The sequence below is a fragment of the Prionailurus viverrinus genome, chromosome C1, assembly GCF_022837055.1.
Source record: "Prionailurus viverrinus isolate Anna chromosome C1, UM_Priviv_1.0, whole genome shotgun sequence".
NCBI classification, from domain to species: domain Eukaryota; kingdom Metazoa; phylum Chordata; class Mammalia; order Carnivora; family Felidae; genus Prionailurus; species Prionailurus viverrinus.
In genome coordinates, this window is record NC_062568.1 from 25,943,680 (window position 1) to 25,957,523 (window position 13,844).

At 38.5% G+C, this 13,844-nt stretch overlaps 1 protein-coding gene across 3 annotated transcripts in view; it reads right to left on the reverse strand.

The window, feature by feature from the left end:
* The window catches only part of PARD3B (par-3 family cell polarity regulator beta), a 1,023,096-nt gene that overhangs the window by 617,445 nt on the left and 391,807 nt on the right, over nt 1–13,844 (reverse strand). For all 3 annotated transcript variants that reach the window (XM_047872373.1, XM_047872372.1, XM_047872375.1), the window contains exon 3: nt 4,961–5,132. In XM_047872373.1, coding sequence (XP_047728329.1) covers nt 4,961–5,132 — 172 coding nt within the window. The remainder of the gene's footprint in view (nt 1–4,960; nt 5,133–13,844) is intronic.

The following is a 13,844-nucleotide window of genomic DNA, read 5'->3' on the forward strand; positions in this document are numbered from 1 at the left end:
TATTCACAGTATCTATTTATTAATTTACACTCTATCTCACTTCTAAAAGGATATGAGGTGGTATTTTATCACATATAGTATTAAAAGACATGGATAATTGAAAACTAAAATTAATCCAAAAACTGTCATGTAGTTGAAAGAGCACTGTACTAGAAGCCAAGAGACGCAGGTTCCAACTCGCGTTTTTACCCAACTAGTTACTTGACATCAGAGCGCACATTTGATTATTTGTAAAGTAATGTCAATTGTCCAGAAAACTGCTAATTATGAAATTCTATAGAACTATGTCTAGACCAGCATCTTACAAAAGTTGCTGTCAAGGGCACTAAGAATTCTTTTGAGTGGAAGTGAGTTTCTCCACTGTAGGACCTTCTAAAAGGCATAAGGATTCTCTGCTGCCTACTCAACAGCCTTCTGCATCCCTCTTCCTCCTGCCAGCATATCCAGTCCTATTTCTCAAAGAGTGAAAGTGAATAAATTAGAATAGCATCCAGAATGTCAGTGCACAATATATGTCATTTATTAATTCACTATGATCACGTAGTTGTTGAAATTCCAAAATATGTTAACTACCATAGGATTCCACAAAGAAGACTTGGGAAGTCCCTGAGCTAGATGATTTTAAAGCCCAAATGGACTCTGTGAATATGATTCTTTACTGTTTTACCTGGTGGTGTTCTACCATGTCTCTTCTTTTAAATAGGTTTTTTAGGTTAGCAATCTCTAGGCTATACAGTTGAAAGCATTGATCAATTTCAGAAACATAGAATCATCAAGCATTAGCCCAAACTAGCAAATTATTCTACATCAGAACTTAGTCATTTAGGATTACATTAGAAAAACCACTGGAAAATAAATGGTAAGAAACAATTTAAATGAATAAAGTTGGGATTATGTAGATGCCCAACTGATTTAAAACTCCTCTTAAAAATATATATATATATATATATATATATATATATATATATATCCCATTAGCTTATAGGGTATATAAAAGAGTATGAACCTGTTTAGGTCAGAAGAGTTCTTCACTTCATCTTTGTAACTCATCGTTGCCAAATAAAATATGAAGAAATTTATTGTTACCCACTGCACTATCTAAAAGATGTGCACAAGACTTTATAAACAAGGTCATATTTGAGCTGGAATTTAAAAGGTGGATACAGGAGCACCTGGGTGGCTCAGTCAGTTGAACATCAGACTCTTTCCTTCAGCCTAGATCACAATCTCACGGTTCGTGAGATTGAGCCCCACGTTCGGCTCCATGCTGACAGTGCAGAGCATGCTTGGGATTCTCTCTCTCTCTCTTTCTCAAAAATAAAATATTAAATTATTTTTTAAAAAAAGGTAGGTAAAAATTCATCAAGTATAAAAAGAGGCAAAGAGGGAATCAAAGTGAAGAGAACAGTACCTACAAAAGCACAGAGGCTTAAAAGAAAGCAAATCTGGGGAATGGCCAGTGGTTCATGGTGCCTGCAGGTTAAGGTAACTGTGGAAGAGTGGCCAGTAAGAAAGGCAGGCAGAGAGAAAGTAGGTAGATCATGAAGAGCCTGTAAATATGAACTTGCTGCATATCTGATGCATAAGTATTTCATCTTGCGAGAAAAAAACAGGGATGGCGAACTTCTGTATGCATACAGGGAACGTTGTTGGTTTTTAACGAATATTGTTGACGATTCTCTTCTGTTGAAAATGATATAAAAATACACTGAATATTGAGCATATTTTTATCTCAGATACAAATAAAACACAAATTTGTGGTGATTAGTATGACCTAATCATAAAAATGTCTTGATTCCTATTATTTGTTTTTTTTTTATTTTTTTTTCAACGTTTATTTATTTTTGGGACAGAGAGAGACAGAGCATGAACGGGGGAGGGGCAGAGAGAGAGGGAGACACAGAATCGGAAACAGGCTCCAGGCTCTGAGCCATCAGCCCAGACAGAGCCTGACGCGGGGCTCAAACTCACGGACCGCAAGATCGTGACCTGGCTGAAGTCGGACGCTTAACGGACTGCGCCACCCAGGCGCCCCTATTATTTGTTAAATTGTGTCTCATTAGGAGAGATAAGCATGTGAGCTGATCATGGTTAAATTCCCCATTTTCTTGAATGGGGTCTCAAGAATTTGAAAATGAGAATAAGCCCTGCTTCTGCTGTCCCAGCTGGCACCAATGAGCCCCCCATGAGGAGCAGAACCAGCTCCAATGGCCTCTGGGAGGAGAGTGGGGAGTAGAGATGAAGAGCTGGGGCTCTGGTGTTTGGCATTTTACATGCACCTTGTTATGGTGAAATCACTGGAACACAAAGGCTACTTCCACACTAACCACTTCCTCCCCCTTTATCTCAACAGGATCTCGGGGTGGGGCCAATGGCGCCGCGGGGTCACACTCCTGGGAGAGCCATGAGCATTGCATCTGCTGCCTTGCATATCACCCCACCCCGCCATGACACCTGTCCCATCCATGACCACACCTGCCCTGAGAGCAACAAAAGGAAAACAGAATAAGCAGATACCCAAGCAGGTGGCGTTGCTTCCTTCTTTAATTTCTCTGAGAAACCTGATACATGTTTTGCTTTGCTTTGCTTTTAAAGTTACAGAAATGAAAAGTACTCAATCTGCTGGACCCCGGAGGATAGATAAGGGATAGATTTTTTTCATCATTCATCCCTGCCCAGATTCCTCCAGCTAATTCTGAGGAACCATCTGCATCAGCCTGCTAATGAGTTTGGACATGCCTCTCCACGCCATAGGAAGCCATTGGAAGTTGTTAGGCAGGGAGTTATATAATCAGATTTGTGATTTAGAAAGGCAGCTCTAACAGAAGCAAGGATCGGTGCACCCTGTAAAGAGAGAGGTCAGTTTGAGGCCTCTGCAATCGTCTGATTGATGATAAAGCTCTGGCCTGCTGCGACACTCATGTACATGAAGGTGGAAGAAAGTGAGGAGGGCAGGAAAGAAAGAGGAAGAACTGGAGATGACGTCAGGGCTCCAGATCCATTGGCTGGAAAGCGACGCTGACCGCTTAAGAAAGAAGGTTAGCTAATCTCGTCATTTAATCTGTAGTACCACGTGAAATGGATTTGAAGCCAAGAAGTGAATAAGCACTTTCAGGGTTTTGGTTTATATTCACAACATAAATCACAGACAAACTCTATCAATTTGTTCTCTTACAAACAGCACATGAAAGGCATCTCAGAAAATTTGCTCCTGACACTGGAGCCAGAGAGGGTTCAAATCCTGGCTCCACCACCTGATAACTATGTGATTTTGGATAAATCACTTAAGTACCCTATGCCTGTTTCCTCATCTCTTAAAGGAGGGGAATGACAGAACCCAGCTAAGTACCGTGAGGCTGAAATGGGTTGTTATGAGTAAAGGATTTAGGACACTTAGTGCACCGCTTGGAGCTCGGTGCCTGGCATGTAGTTCCCATTTAATCAAGATTGTTTTCTGTCTCTCTTACCAAAAATTCGTCCTCGGGAAGCACAAAATTGACTTTCAAAGGAAAAGAACCTCAGCTTACCTTTCTTCCTGACTTCAACATTGCATTGCTCAGTTGGTTCAACAAAAGAAGCTGAAAATCTTAAGAAAAACAAACTTCTTTTTTTTCCCCGAGAAAGCAAAGAGAAAGGTGAAAACAAATTCTCAAGCCCAGGGCCCTTGGAGGTTCAGCCTTTTGAAGACCACACAGTGCTCGCTTCTAAATAGAATATTAAAACAAGCAAGAGCAATTTTCTCCTTTCGTCTTCCCTTATTGCCTAATTTTCCTCCCGCACCATTTGCATAATGGATAAAAAGGCATCCATTATGCAAATGAATGACAGGGTGGTGAGGTTGTGGAAGACACAAACCTCGCTGTGGATGGAGAGACGCCTCCACAAGGCCCTCCGTTGTCTGCATTCCAGCACACGGCCTCACTGGCCGGGTTTCCAAAGGATAGAGGAGAATTGTGAAGATTATAGGTCATTAATTTCTACTTGGTTTATTACAAAGGCAGCACCACAGATGCTTTCCAGAACATTTGTACCAAATACGGGTATTCAATATTGTGGTATGTAAAACAAACTTTACAGTAAACATTTTGTTTCAGATGGGAAAAACGAGTACTCTCTAGGACTTACAATTTTAAGCATGTTCTTTGCTTTGCAAGCGAAAGATTCCCCTTGCAAAGTAGTAAAAGCCTCTGTTCTTCTATCTGGAGAATTAACCTATATAACAGGTGCTCAGAGCAGTCTCAAAACATATGCATACATTCAACAGGAATGAAAATTTGTTTTAAGTACCAAAATGTTAGTGGATTTTCAAAAGCCTCATGCTGTTAAACGGACCTAAATTTATCTCTAAGAGTTATCACCAAAAACTGACATTTCTCTTGGAGATGTAAATTCACTGAAACTGTAGAAGAATGTTTATTTTTCTCCCAATGCCTTCAAAACAAAAATAAAGAATTCTGAACAAAATTACCAGGTGGGTTGTTCTCGCTTGAATAAATGAGGAGGACAAAATTAAGAAATTAACTTCAAACGTTTCCTCCAAACTCTGAGATACATCATTTGGGGAGAAAAAGAAGGCGGCTGAAACAGAAAGTGACCTTCGTTTCTAGTCCAAATTCCTTGATAACCCTTAACTTTTGCCAAATGACACTCTTCAGAGACATTTTCTTAAAGTGATCCTCATAGGCTACATATAAGCCACATCACTTACAGACCAGCCTGTCCTGTAGGATACTTCGAGAGGATGCGGTTCAGATTTGCCCGCAATGCAAGCAAAAACCGCATCCACTTGTCTGAGCATCATCGACTACAAGGAGCTATGTGAAAATAATTTAAAGAAAAGACAGACCAGATTTTTAAAGAAAGATACTAAGAGGATACGTCATATTGTAGAAGCAACTCATAATCAGCAAGCTGATGTATTTCAATCAGGTGAAAAACATACTAGTGAAAATGTACATACCTAATTTTAGAGCAGAAGGGGTTACTTCGATCTCCCCACCAATTGGTTTAAATGCAGCCAACTGGGCAGCCACTTCCGTCTCAAAGGCATCTGGGGTCTGCTGACCTGCAAGGTTTCCACTGGGGCTCTCAATCTTGTGGAGTGGTTCTTGTTCATCAAACACAGCAATCAGCTACAAACAAATCCAACAACACTCATTACTTGGTATGACATGCATCATCACACAACACTGTATCTTGCTGATTGTGATCTTTATTTGACTTTAAAGAAAATGGCCTCTGACAACGTCAAACTTGAATGTTACTGCCCCACAACTCTTCACTCAATAGGTCTAAAAGCATTGTAGCCAGGAATTAATTGTTTGCCGATTCTTGAAATAAAGAACCAACTTTGGCTCTTTTGAAATAAGGAAATGGCTGCCCCTTCCCCTTGCCACCTTCACCAATATTCCTAAAAGGACTTCAGTATTTTTAAGAGTCTTTCCAGAAATAAAAAGTCGAAGATGCAGAAACTGAGGATAGGTCTACTTGAAAAAAGAGGACATTCAAGGCTCGGAGAGCTGGGATATTATAAAATCCATAATTACAGCTGCCCTTTTAGACACGATCACAACAAATGAATGTGTATATTTCCATACAATGTGTTCATTTTGTGCACATAGATATCACCCCCTTTTTATACATCCCTTTAATTCTGTTCTCTTCCTTCATGACACTGTGCTGACTGGTTCAGTCCAATGAACACCAAGTCCAAAGAGACTAAACGTCAGCACTTTCAACCAAATTATTACTATCTTCATTTCAATTTCATTTCATAGGAGAACTATGTTTCTTAATATAGAACTATTAACATAGAACTATTAATATAAAACATTTAATTGTCCATTCCAAGTCATTTTTCATAAAGGGCAAAATAAAATAAAATAAAAATTTCCAGTAATTGCCCAAGCACTGCTGTATCAACAGTGAGGACAGCCCTGCTCAAACTGTATTTTTGGCCAGCAGACAGCACCTCCACGGAGGACCTTCACAAGCGTCTCATCAAGTGCCGTGGAAAAGTCCAAATGTGTGTGCAGTAGGCAGCGAGAGGATGCTACTGTCAACCCAGGAAAGAGCAGTGTGGGCAACTTTGAAATCTGCTAGTAAATCTTTAGATATTTTTCATTCATTACATAAAACAAACCTACTTATGATTCAAGCATTTATTTAGGAAAGGCACAGAAAGCCCCATTCATAAGGGAATCTCGTTGGCAATAGTATTAATAACACAAATGCAGGAGTAATCAATCAAAACATCATAAATTCCAAGTTGAGTCTTTCAAAAGAAATGAATACAATTAGGGATATGCAAATTGACTACTCAGAAATAATTTTCATAATTGACTACTCATCTCCAGTATGGAGACTTCTTTAATTGGAAAATCCAACAATCCTCTTACCACAGGAAAGAAATGCTACTCCCAAGGCATTATTTTTAATTCTTGAAATTGAGCACATACATTTTCTATTTTTAATTGGTAGTAATGATGAACTGATTTGAGAGAAGACTTAAATGGATTAATAACGAAAGATTATTCTAGTATAAAAATAATCAGTAGAACTGTATCTTTCTAATCATCTGGTCAAAGTGAAGAGTTTAAAACTTGTAAATCTTGAAAAGGAAAATAAAATCAGGTTTTAAAAATGTGCTAGAAGTGTTATTTTCATCACTATTTTTGTGACACAATTATAATTTCAGTTTTGCATATTGGTGAATTCTAACACATTTTAGTAACATTTATTTTAATTGCCAATCGGCAAGGTGAAGCGGCTTATAATGTGGGTTCTATGAACAATTTTGTGTTAGTGAAGAGTAATACCTTACTCTTCCCTCTTCCTACATCCTTAACTGCTAGTAAATGCAGTGCGCCTTACATATTGGGGAAAAGAGAAAAAAACTGAGTATCAGTTTGGAGCATAATACACAATCTTAAAACTGATAACTCATCAACTATGCCATTATCTATGTTTATTATGTAACCGTTCCTCCCCAAGATACTCTCCTGTTTTCCATACTATTATATCCATACAAGTTTACAGCAGATGTAACAACAATGGTACACCTACTTATCAAATGAGAGAACATAATAGTTCGGAGATTTTGTTTCCCAAAGGGAGAGGCCAAACAGTAATTGGTACTAGAATCTAGTCTTTTTCATTTCTAACTCAGGGTTTCAGACCACACTGTGACTGTTTTCCAACAAGAGAGCTGTAAAAAGAGAGGATATCTTGTAAAATATTTGTGGTTTGTCCACTAGGATGCTATATCCTAAAGAATACGATAAAGAATGGAGAGAAAAGGCAATAGTCGTCACAAAGATGATGATAATAAGAAGTGGAGTATTCCCAAATCTCATAGTCCGTCTCCCAGTCCCACAATTGACAGGAATTATCTTCACAACGTCTACCCTAGATGTACAGATGGATGGATGAATGAATGAGACGGTCTCTCTTCCTGGAAAGAAGAGGTTCGGTTCCTGAATCGGTGCTGCCCAAACAAAGTCTTTGGCTTCATTGGTGCTGGTTGATAAGAAACTCTCCATGCGGTCTGCATTTCAACATCTACAATATGCACACTTGTTTCAAAACTGACAATTTCTTTAAATCGTACATTGTAGGTGCTTATTAGCTAGATTACTTACTTCATCAGAACACCTCCATTATCAGGTAACAGAGTTCCCAGTAGACGGTGTTACAGAGATGCATTAATTAACATAAATCATGGTTCTGGTTCCTCAACAGAGGCATGCTGATTTCCAACATGATAGAAAAAGAAGTTGGACAGGAAAGAAGAAATTCTATTTAACTTTTTTTCTGTTGTTAAGGTTTCACCTAGACTAAACTTCTATGGCATGTGGAAGATTTTTCACTGACATCTTTGCGACTATAGTAACCTAAACATTATGCAAAATGCAAACAGGTAATATTTCATTTGGATGCCTTTCTCTTCTGCTGCCCTATCCATCTTCTGGCAACCCTTCTGTTCTCCTTCTGTAACGCTTGTATTCTCACGTCACCCAGCACAACACCAACATTTCCCAAAGACCCCATAATCCAAACTCTTTTCACAGAGTCATTATTTCTAATCAAAACTCCTGTCCTCACAGATCTCTGTCAGTATTTAGGCATCTCATCCCCAGATGTACACAGGAAGGTTGGTCCACAAATATACTATTCATTCTTCCACCCCAAACAAAAAGAAAAACCAACAACAGAAAGGTTTAAGAAACCTTCTCAGGACCCATTTACCCCTGTAGATAATACCCCGTTTCTCTACTTTCCTTAAAAGCAAAATCTGAAAATGCTGTCTACAGAGCAGTTTCCAATCTCTACAGAGCAGTTTCCAAAGAACTCCTGTTCTTTGCTGAGACCACACTTGTCAGGCTCTTGCCCCTCCATTCCATGGAAACTGCTCTTATGAAGGTCAAAACCAGTCTTTAGATAGCTAAATCCCAAGCCACTTATCTGGCTTGATTTTAGGACACAGTTCAACATGCCTCTTAAATTGTTTTGTTGCCTTGTCTTCCCGGACATCTCTTGTGACCATCCGTTAAATTTCCTTTTACTTATTCCTCCTCATCTCTAAAAATGTGACAGAGAACACATCTAAGTTATTTTGGACATCTCATTTGTCTCATGGCATAAATGTAAGTATATGCTCATAAATTCCAAATTTAAACCTCCAACCCAGAGCTTCTTCTCGAACTCCAGGCTTATATGGTCCATCACCTAAAATAACATGTGAAAAACTGAAAAAATGGTCTTCCAAAGCTCTTCTCACAATCTTTTTACATTCAAATTACTGGCAGTCCATCCGTCCAACTGCTCAGGAGAAAAATCTCATATTCACCCTTGATGCCTTTTTCCATCCCTCCCTTCTTCCCTCATACACCCCACACACATCCAGTTTGTGAACAAATCTCAAAATAGAATCAGAGTTTACCTGCTTCTCGCCCCTCTACTCTCATCACTTTGGGCCCAGCTACCACAGTCTCTCCCACGGATCACTGCAATAATTTCCTGTGTGGTCTTATTTCTACCCATGCTCCCTTCTAATCCATTCTCAATACAGCAGCCAGAGTGATCCTACTAAAACACAAGATGGGTCATGTGTCTCCTTTGGTCAGTCACCTTCCCATGTCACAGTGAAGCTCAAGTCCTTGCAATGACTATCTGGTCATAAGCTCCTTGGGACATATCTGACCACATGTTCTGAGTACGTTCTCCCTTGCTCTCAGGATTCTATCCATCCATGATTTCTTCTTTGTTCCTGACTCAGTGTCTTTGTATTTGCTGTTCTCTCTGTCTGAAATAGTCCTCCCCAGACACCTACATGGTTTGTTCCTCTGTCCTTCCGATCCTTACTCAAATGCCAGGCTTTTGCTGACCACACGATCTTAATTGCAACATCATAGCCACTTTCTATCCTCCCTTCTTTTTTCTTTATCGCATTTATCGCCCTCTCAATGTTTCATTTTTTATTTGTCTTATTTATTGTCTGTTTTTTTCTCACTGTGCTAGCATATAAGCTCCAAGGAAACAGTGATTTTTGTTTTTTCTGTTGTATCCCCATCGCCTAGATTGGTGAGTATACACAATAGGCACTGAACATATGTTTGTTGGAATAAAATGACTAAAAGAAAGCAAGAACAGATACTAAAACCTAACATAGAAGTAAAAGATACCTAGATTTTTTCACATGTTTTTAGAATAAACATCCAAATTATTATTTTTTTAGAAATGAATGCATATAAACAACCTGTACATACCCATAAGCCCCTCCAAGTGTCATCATCACTATTACCGTTGTTCTGGTTTTGTTATTATGGGTGGTGGGGGAGAGAAATTCCTACTTTTCTATTCGACACGAAGAGAAATTGCTTCTGCCACGTCAGGCTCCAAAAAGAGAGATTATGTGTGTTCTCTTTCTTTTTCAGGCTCAATTTTGAAAGGGAGAATCTGCTTATTTGGTCTCTGAAGGAGTACAAGTGGTACACCAGGGGTGGAGAGCACATGGAGAGGGAGGCAGGGTTAGCGGTGTAGTCTGAGATGGCATTCCATAAGCTCACGATTCAAGGGTGCAGCCTATACAAATTCAGGTCTTCCATTTCACGTTCTACCAGCTTTCTGTGATTGTTTTAATATGACACTATTTTCTCTTTCATGTGCCAGTAAAATTAAGGCACTGGGAGAACGTACAATGTTTATCTTACATGTTTTCTACCTCTGTTTGAGAGGTCAAGGTGGAGTGCAATTCTCAGGAGCACACCTAACTTCTAACTAGGACTTAAGAAAACATGTAAAAATAAACACACTAATGTAGCATGTAAAATGATATTCAATAATTAGATCTCAGTTGTCCGTGCTGATGGTGCTCCCAGTTCAAGGGCTAGGCGATAGCTTTGGTAACTGCAAGCATCCCCTGGCCACCCCAGAAGGCCTATGGGAAGAATATCTGAAATTGGGATTCTCCTAGCAAAATGATCACCCATAAAACTTCACGTTAGAGAATATTTCCATCTTTTTCTCATACCTTGTGTAGATCAAAATAATGAAAAAGTCAACAACAACAACAAATTCAAAGATGAAAAGAAATGGAAGAATTTTGGGTAATTTACAATTATCTGTGAAACCTGAATAATAGACTTGATCAAAAGAGTCATGTGTTCTCTGCAATTTCACACCATCAATATCACTTCGAGGACTCAGACCTGTTCCTATAATTAAACAGTAAGACTATTATGATCAATATCACTAGTAAAGGGCTGTGTGTTTGCGTGTGTGTGGGGAGTGTGTGAGTCACGTGGAGGTAGAATGTTAAGTTCCTTGATAATATCCCTAACATGCCTAAACACTTCAGCACAGAGCCTGGTACACAATGGAAGGTTAAATGTTAATTCCTTTTCCTACCATAGCTAACATTCTCTGGCTTCCAGACTAAATCCCACTTGACTTGTTTATCCATATTCTGCTTTTACTTTGTTGATTCTCTTTAATCTCTTCATCACAGGATTGACAGAGGAACAGAGAAAGTACCAAGATCAAACACATCAAATAGGTAATTTTTATTTTTCTTTTTTGTCTTCCTCTTCATCACACAACCCATAGACATGCTTTACCATTCTTCCCACACTGCAAAACATGGGGTGTGCTGTTTCCACTGCAGCTTGAAGCAATATACCAATGCCTTTAGCTTCTCCAGTCACAAGTAAATATTTTCATAATAAATGCCACCAAGGTTATTTATTGCAGAGTCCCTCAATATTCATGATGTGGCTTGCTTTGTTATCAACCTACAGCATTCTGTCACTTTTTACAGCCTGAGTTTTTATAATCGAATGCTATTATCTTTAGCCTATAGAGAAAATCAAAAAGAATCATCCAAATGCCCATAGAACATGATTTATAAAAGTACATTTTTTGTATTAGTAATTACAGTTAGGAAATGTGGCTCTATTTTAATTACACGTCAAGTACACTCAAGTACTACTAAGAAAAACTTATTTGCCATATTGAGTTCTTTGGGTTAAACTCTTGAATTTAACAAAACACTGCTATTTTTACCGTTTCATACATATTCCATATTACCGACAACTATCAAGTAAAATTCAAAGACAAAGGAAAAAAAACAGGATCCTACAACACAAAATTAGAATCATTTGTCTCAAATCTTAATAAACACAATTAAATCTAAGTAAGACTGTGAAATTACAACCATTTCACAAGTACAGGAAAACACATTATCACCTTTGGGAAGAGAGTGAAACACGGAAGAATTTCATTTAAATGTATACATATCTGCTTGTAACTAAATAACAATGGGCTATGTGACTTAATTTTATGCCACTTTAAACAAAGGTTTGAAAACAGGTGATCTTCCTTCATAGGATTTTGACAGCTAGCTAAAAGCATTTAATCCAGATTTTTAAAATGAGCATGCTCAAATTTGCATCTTCATCAGGTGCAAGCATCAGATCAAGTATCCTCAGAGCAAGTATGCAACAGCTCTGATTCTCAGAAAGTTCAATCGACATTCAGTAAATGAGATAAAACCAATTTTCATTTCCTCTCCAAACTGAAAAATCTGTAATAGGGACCTTTACAAACTTTACAGCTTTAAGCTTCATGCTAAAGAAAATAACATAATTTATTCAACTGTACTAAGAATCCTATTTATTCTTATCACATTTTCAAAAGGCAGCTGCCTACACTGCTGGTAATAACAAAAAGCATGCCTATTAAAAAAACACCGATACTTTGGCCAAAACTGCATTTACCTTTAATTATGCAGTAGCTCACTAAGAAGTCAGGTATACAATAAATACATTTATACTGAATCGTATTTTTCCTGCGACTGACTCAAGTTTGAGAGCCTTATTTTTTATTTGTTTATTTTTGTTACATTCATTCTTCACTTTCCTGCATAGTAACAACTCACCATTTATGAAACAACCTTCAAAACCGACACCTAATATACACAAGGAAAGCCTGAAGACACTTTCCTCTGTGCCCTTGACCATCCATAGCAGTGGTCGGGCAAAGGGCTCCATGGAGATCAGGTGGTGGCCACCAAGCTCTAATCCTAAAGGGCCCTGTGGGACAGCTACGGAGAAAGCAAACACGTAAAGAAGCAGGAAGAAGTTTCAAGTGTTCTGAGGTAACACAAATGTCAGAAATTAAAAAAAAAAAACCAGCATCTCTGGCTTTGTCAGTAATAGTATTTCCACTGTCTCTGAATTACACACACTAAAAACAACCGACACAAAAGAAAGTGGAAGATCCTTGGGTTAAACTGGTTGAGAAAACTCAAAAATGGTGCCAATTCGCTGAGTGGCTTTGCTTGCCATTTACTCTGAATATCACGGACGTTCCTCAATTTTATCCAATCCCAAGGGCTTTGAAGGTCTTGGGAGAGCGTACGTTAGTGTAAATGAAGACAATGTTTTAAAATGCAGGGATACACATACACACAAATGACTTCTTCTTCAAATCATTCTCAACTAAATCACACACATCTAACCTGCATTTCTGAAAGAATATTCTTTTCTAAGGAAGCGTACCCGACACAAGAAAACATAAAATAGCACGTGGAAAAATATTTTGTAAATGACAAAGCATACATACCTTTAAAATGTTGTAACTTTCACGTTAGTACTATTTTACTGGCTCAGTTTTTTTCTCCTTACTTCCCTACAGCTTCTATTCTCTACCCTAAACCAAAGCTGGAACGGCCTCAGAAACACCTTTTTGGTAATTTCTTGGCCAAGGTCCAGCGCTGCCACAGTCATCCATAGATATGTCAACAGATCCTTGAAGGCAGTAACTTACTGGAATCTAAGGCTGATTTCTCTCTGCAGGGATTATTCATCACAACAAAATGCCTCAATGCATCTCCAGGTCCTTACGTCTCCACTGCAAAGGCCTCAATTTGCTTCTGGCTTCTAGTCCAGCCCCCGGATGTTTACCCACAACACTACTGCTGAAATGGGCTTTCCATCATACAAAGTGGCATGGTCTTGCTCCAAGTTAAAATTCTTTATATTCTCATAGTTTCCAAGATGTAGTTCAAGGCCTTCTACTGGGTTCTATGTTGTTCCCACAATACTGTCCATGTCTCTATCATTACCAGTCACACAGCACAACCATCTTGACTTACTTGCTTCTATAACTGTCAGCTACTTGAAACCATGAGTCACATAACTAAAAAATGTATTTACCAAATAATTAGCCAGCCCTCACTATGTGCTGGGCACTGTCCTAAGTACTTACATATTCTATTTCATTTTCATAAGAAAACTTCTCAGAAAAACAGTATTATCCCCACGTTACAGATGAGAGAATTCAAG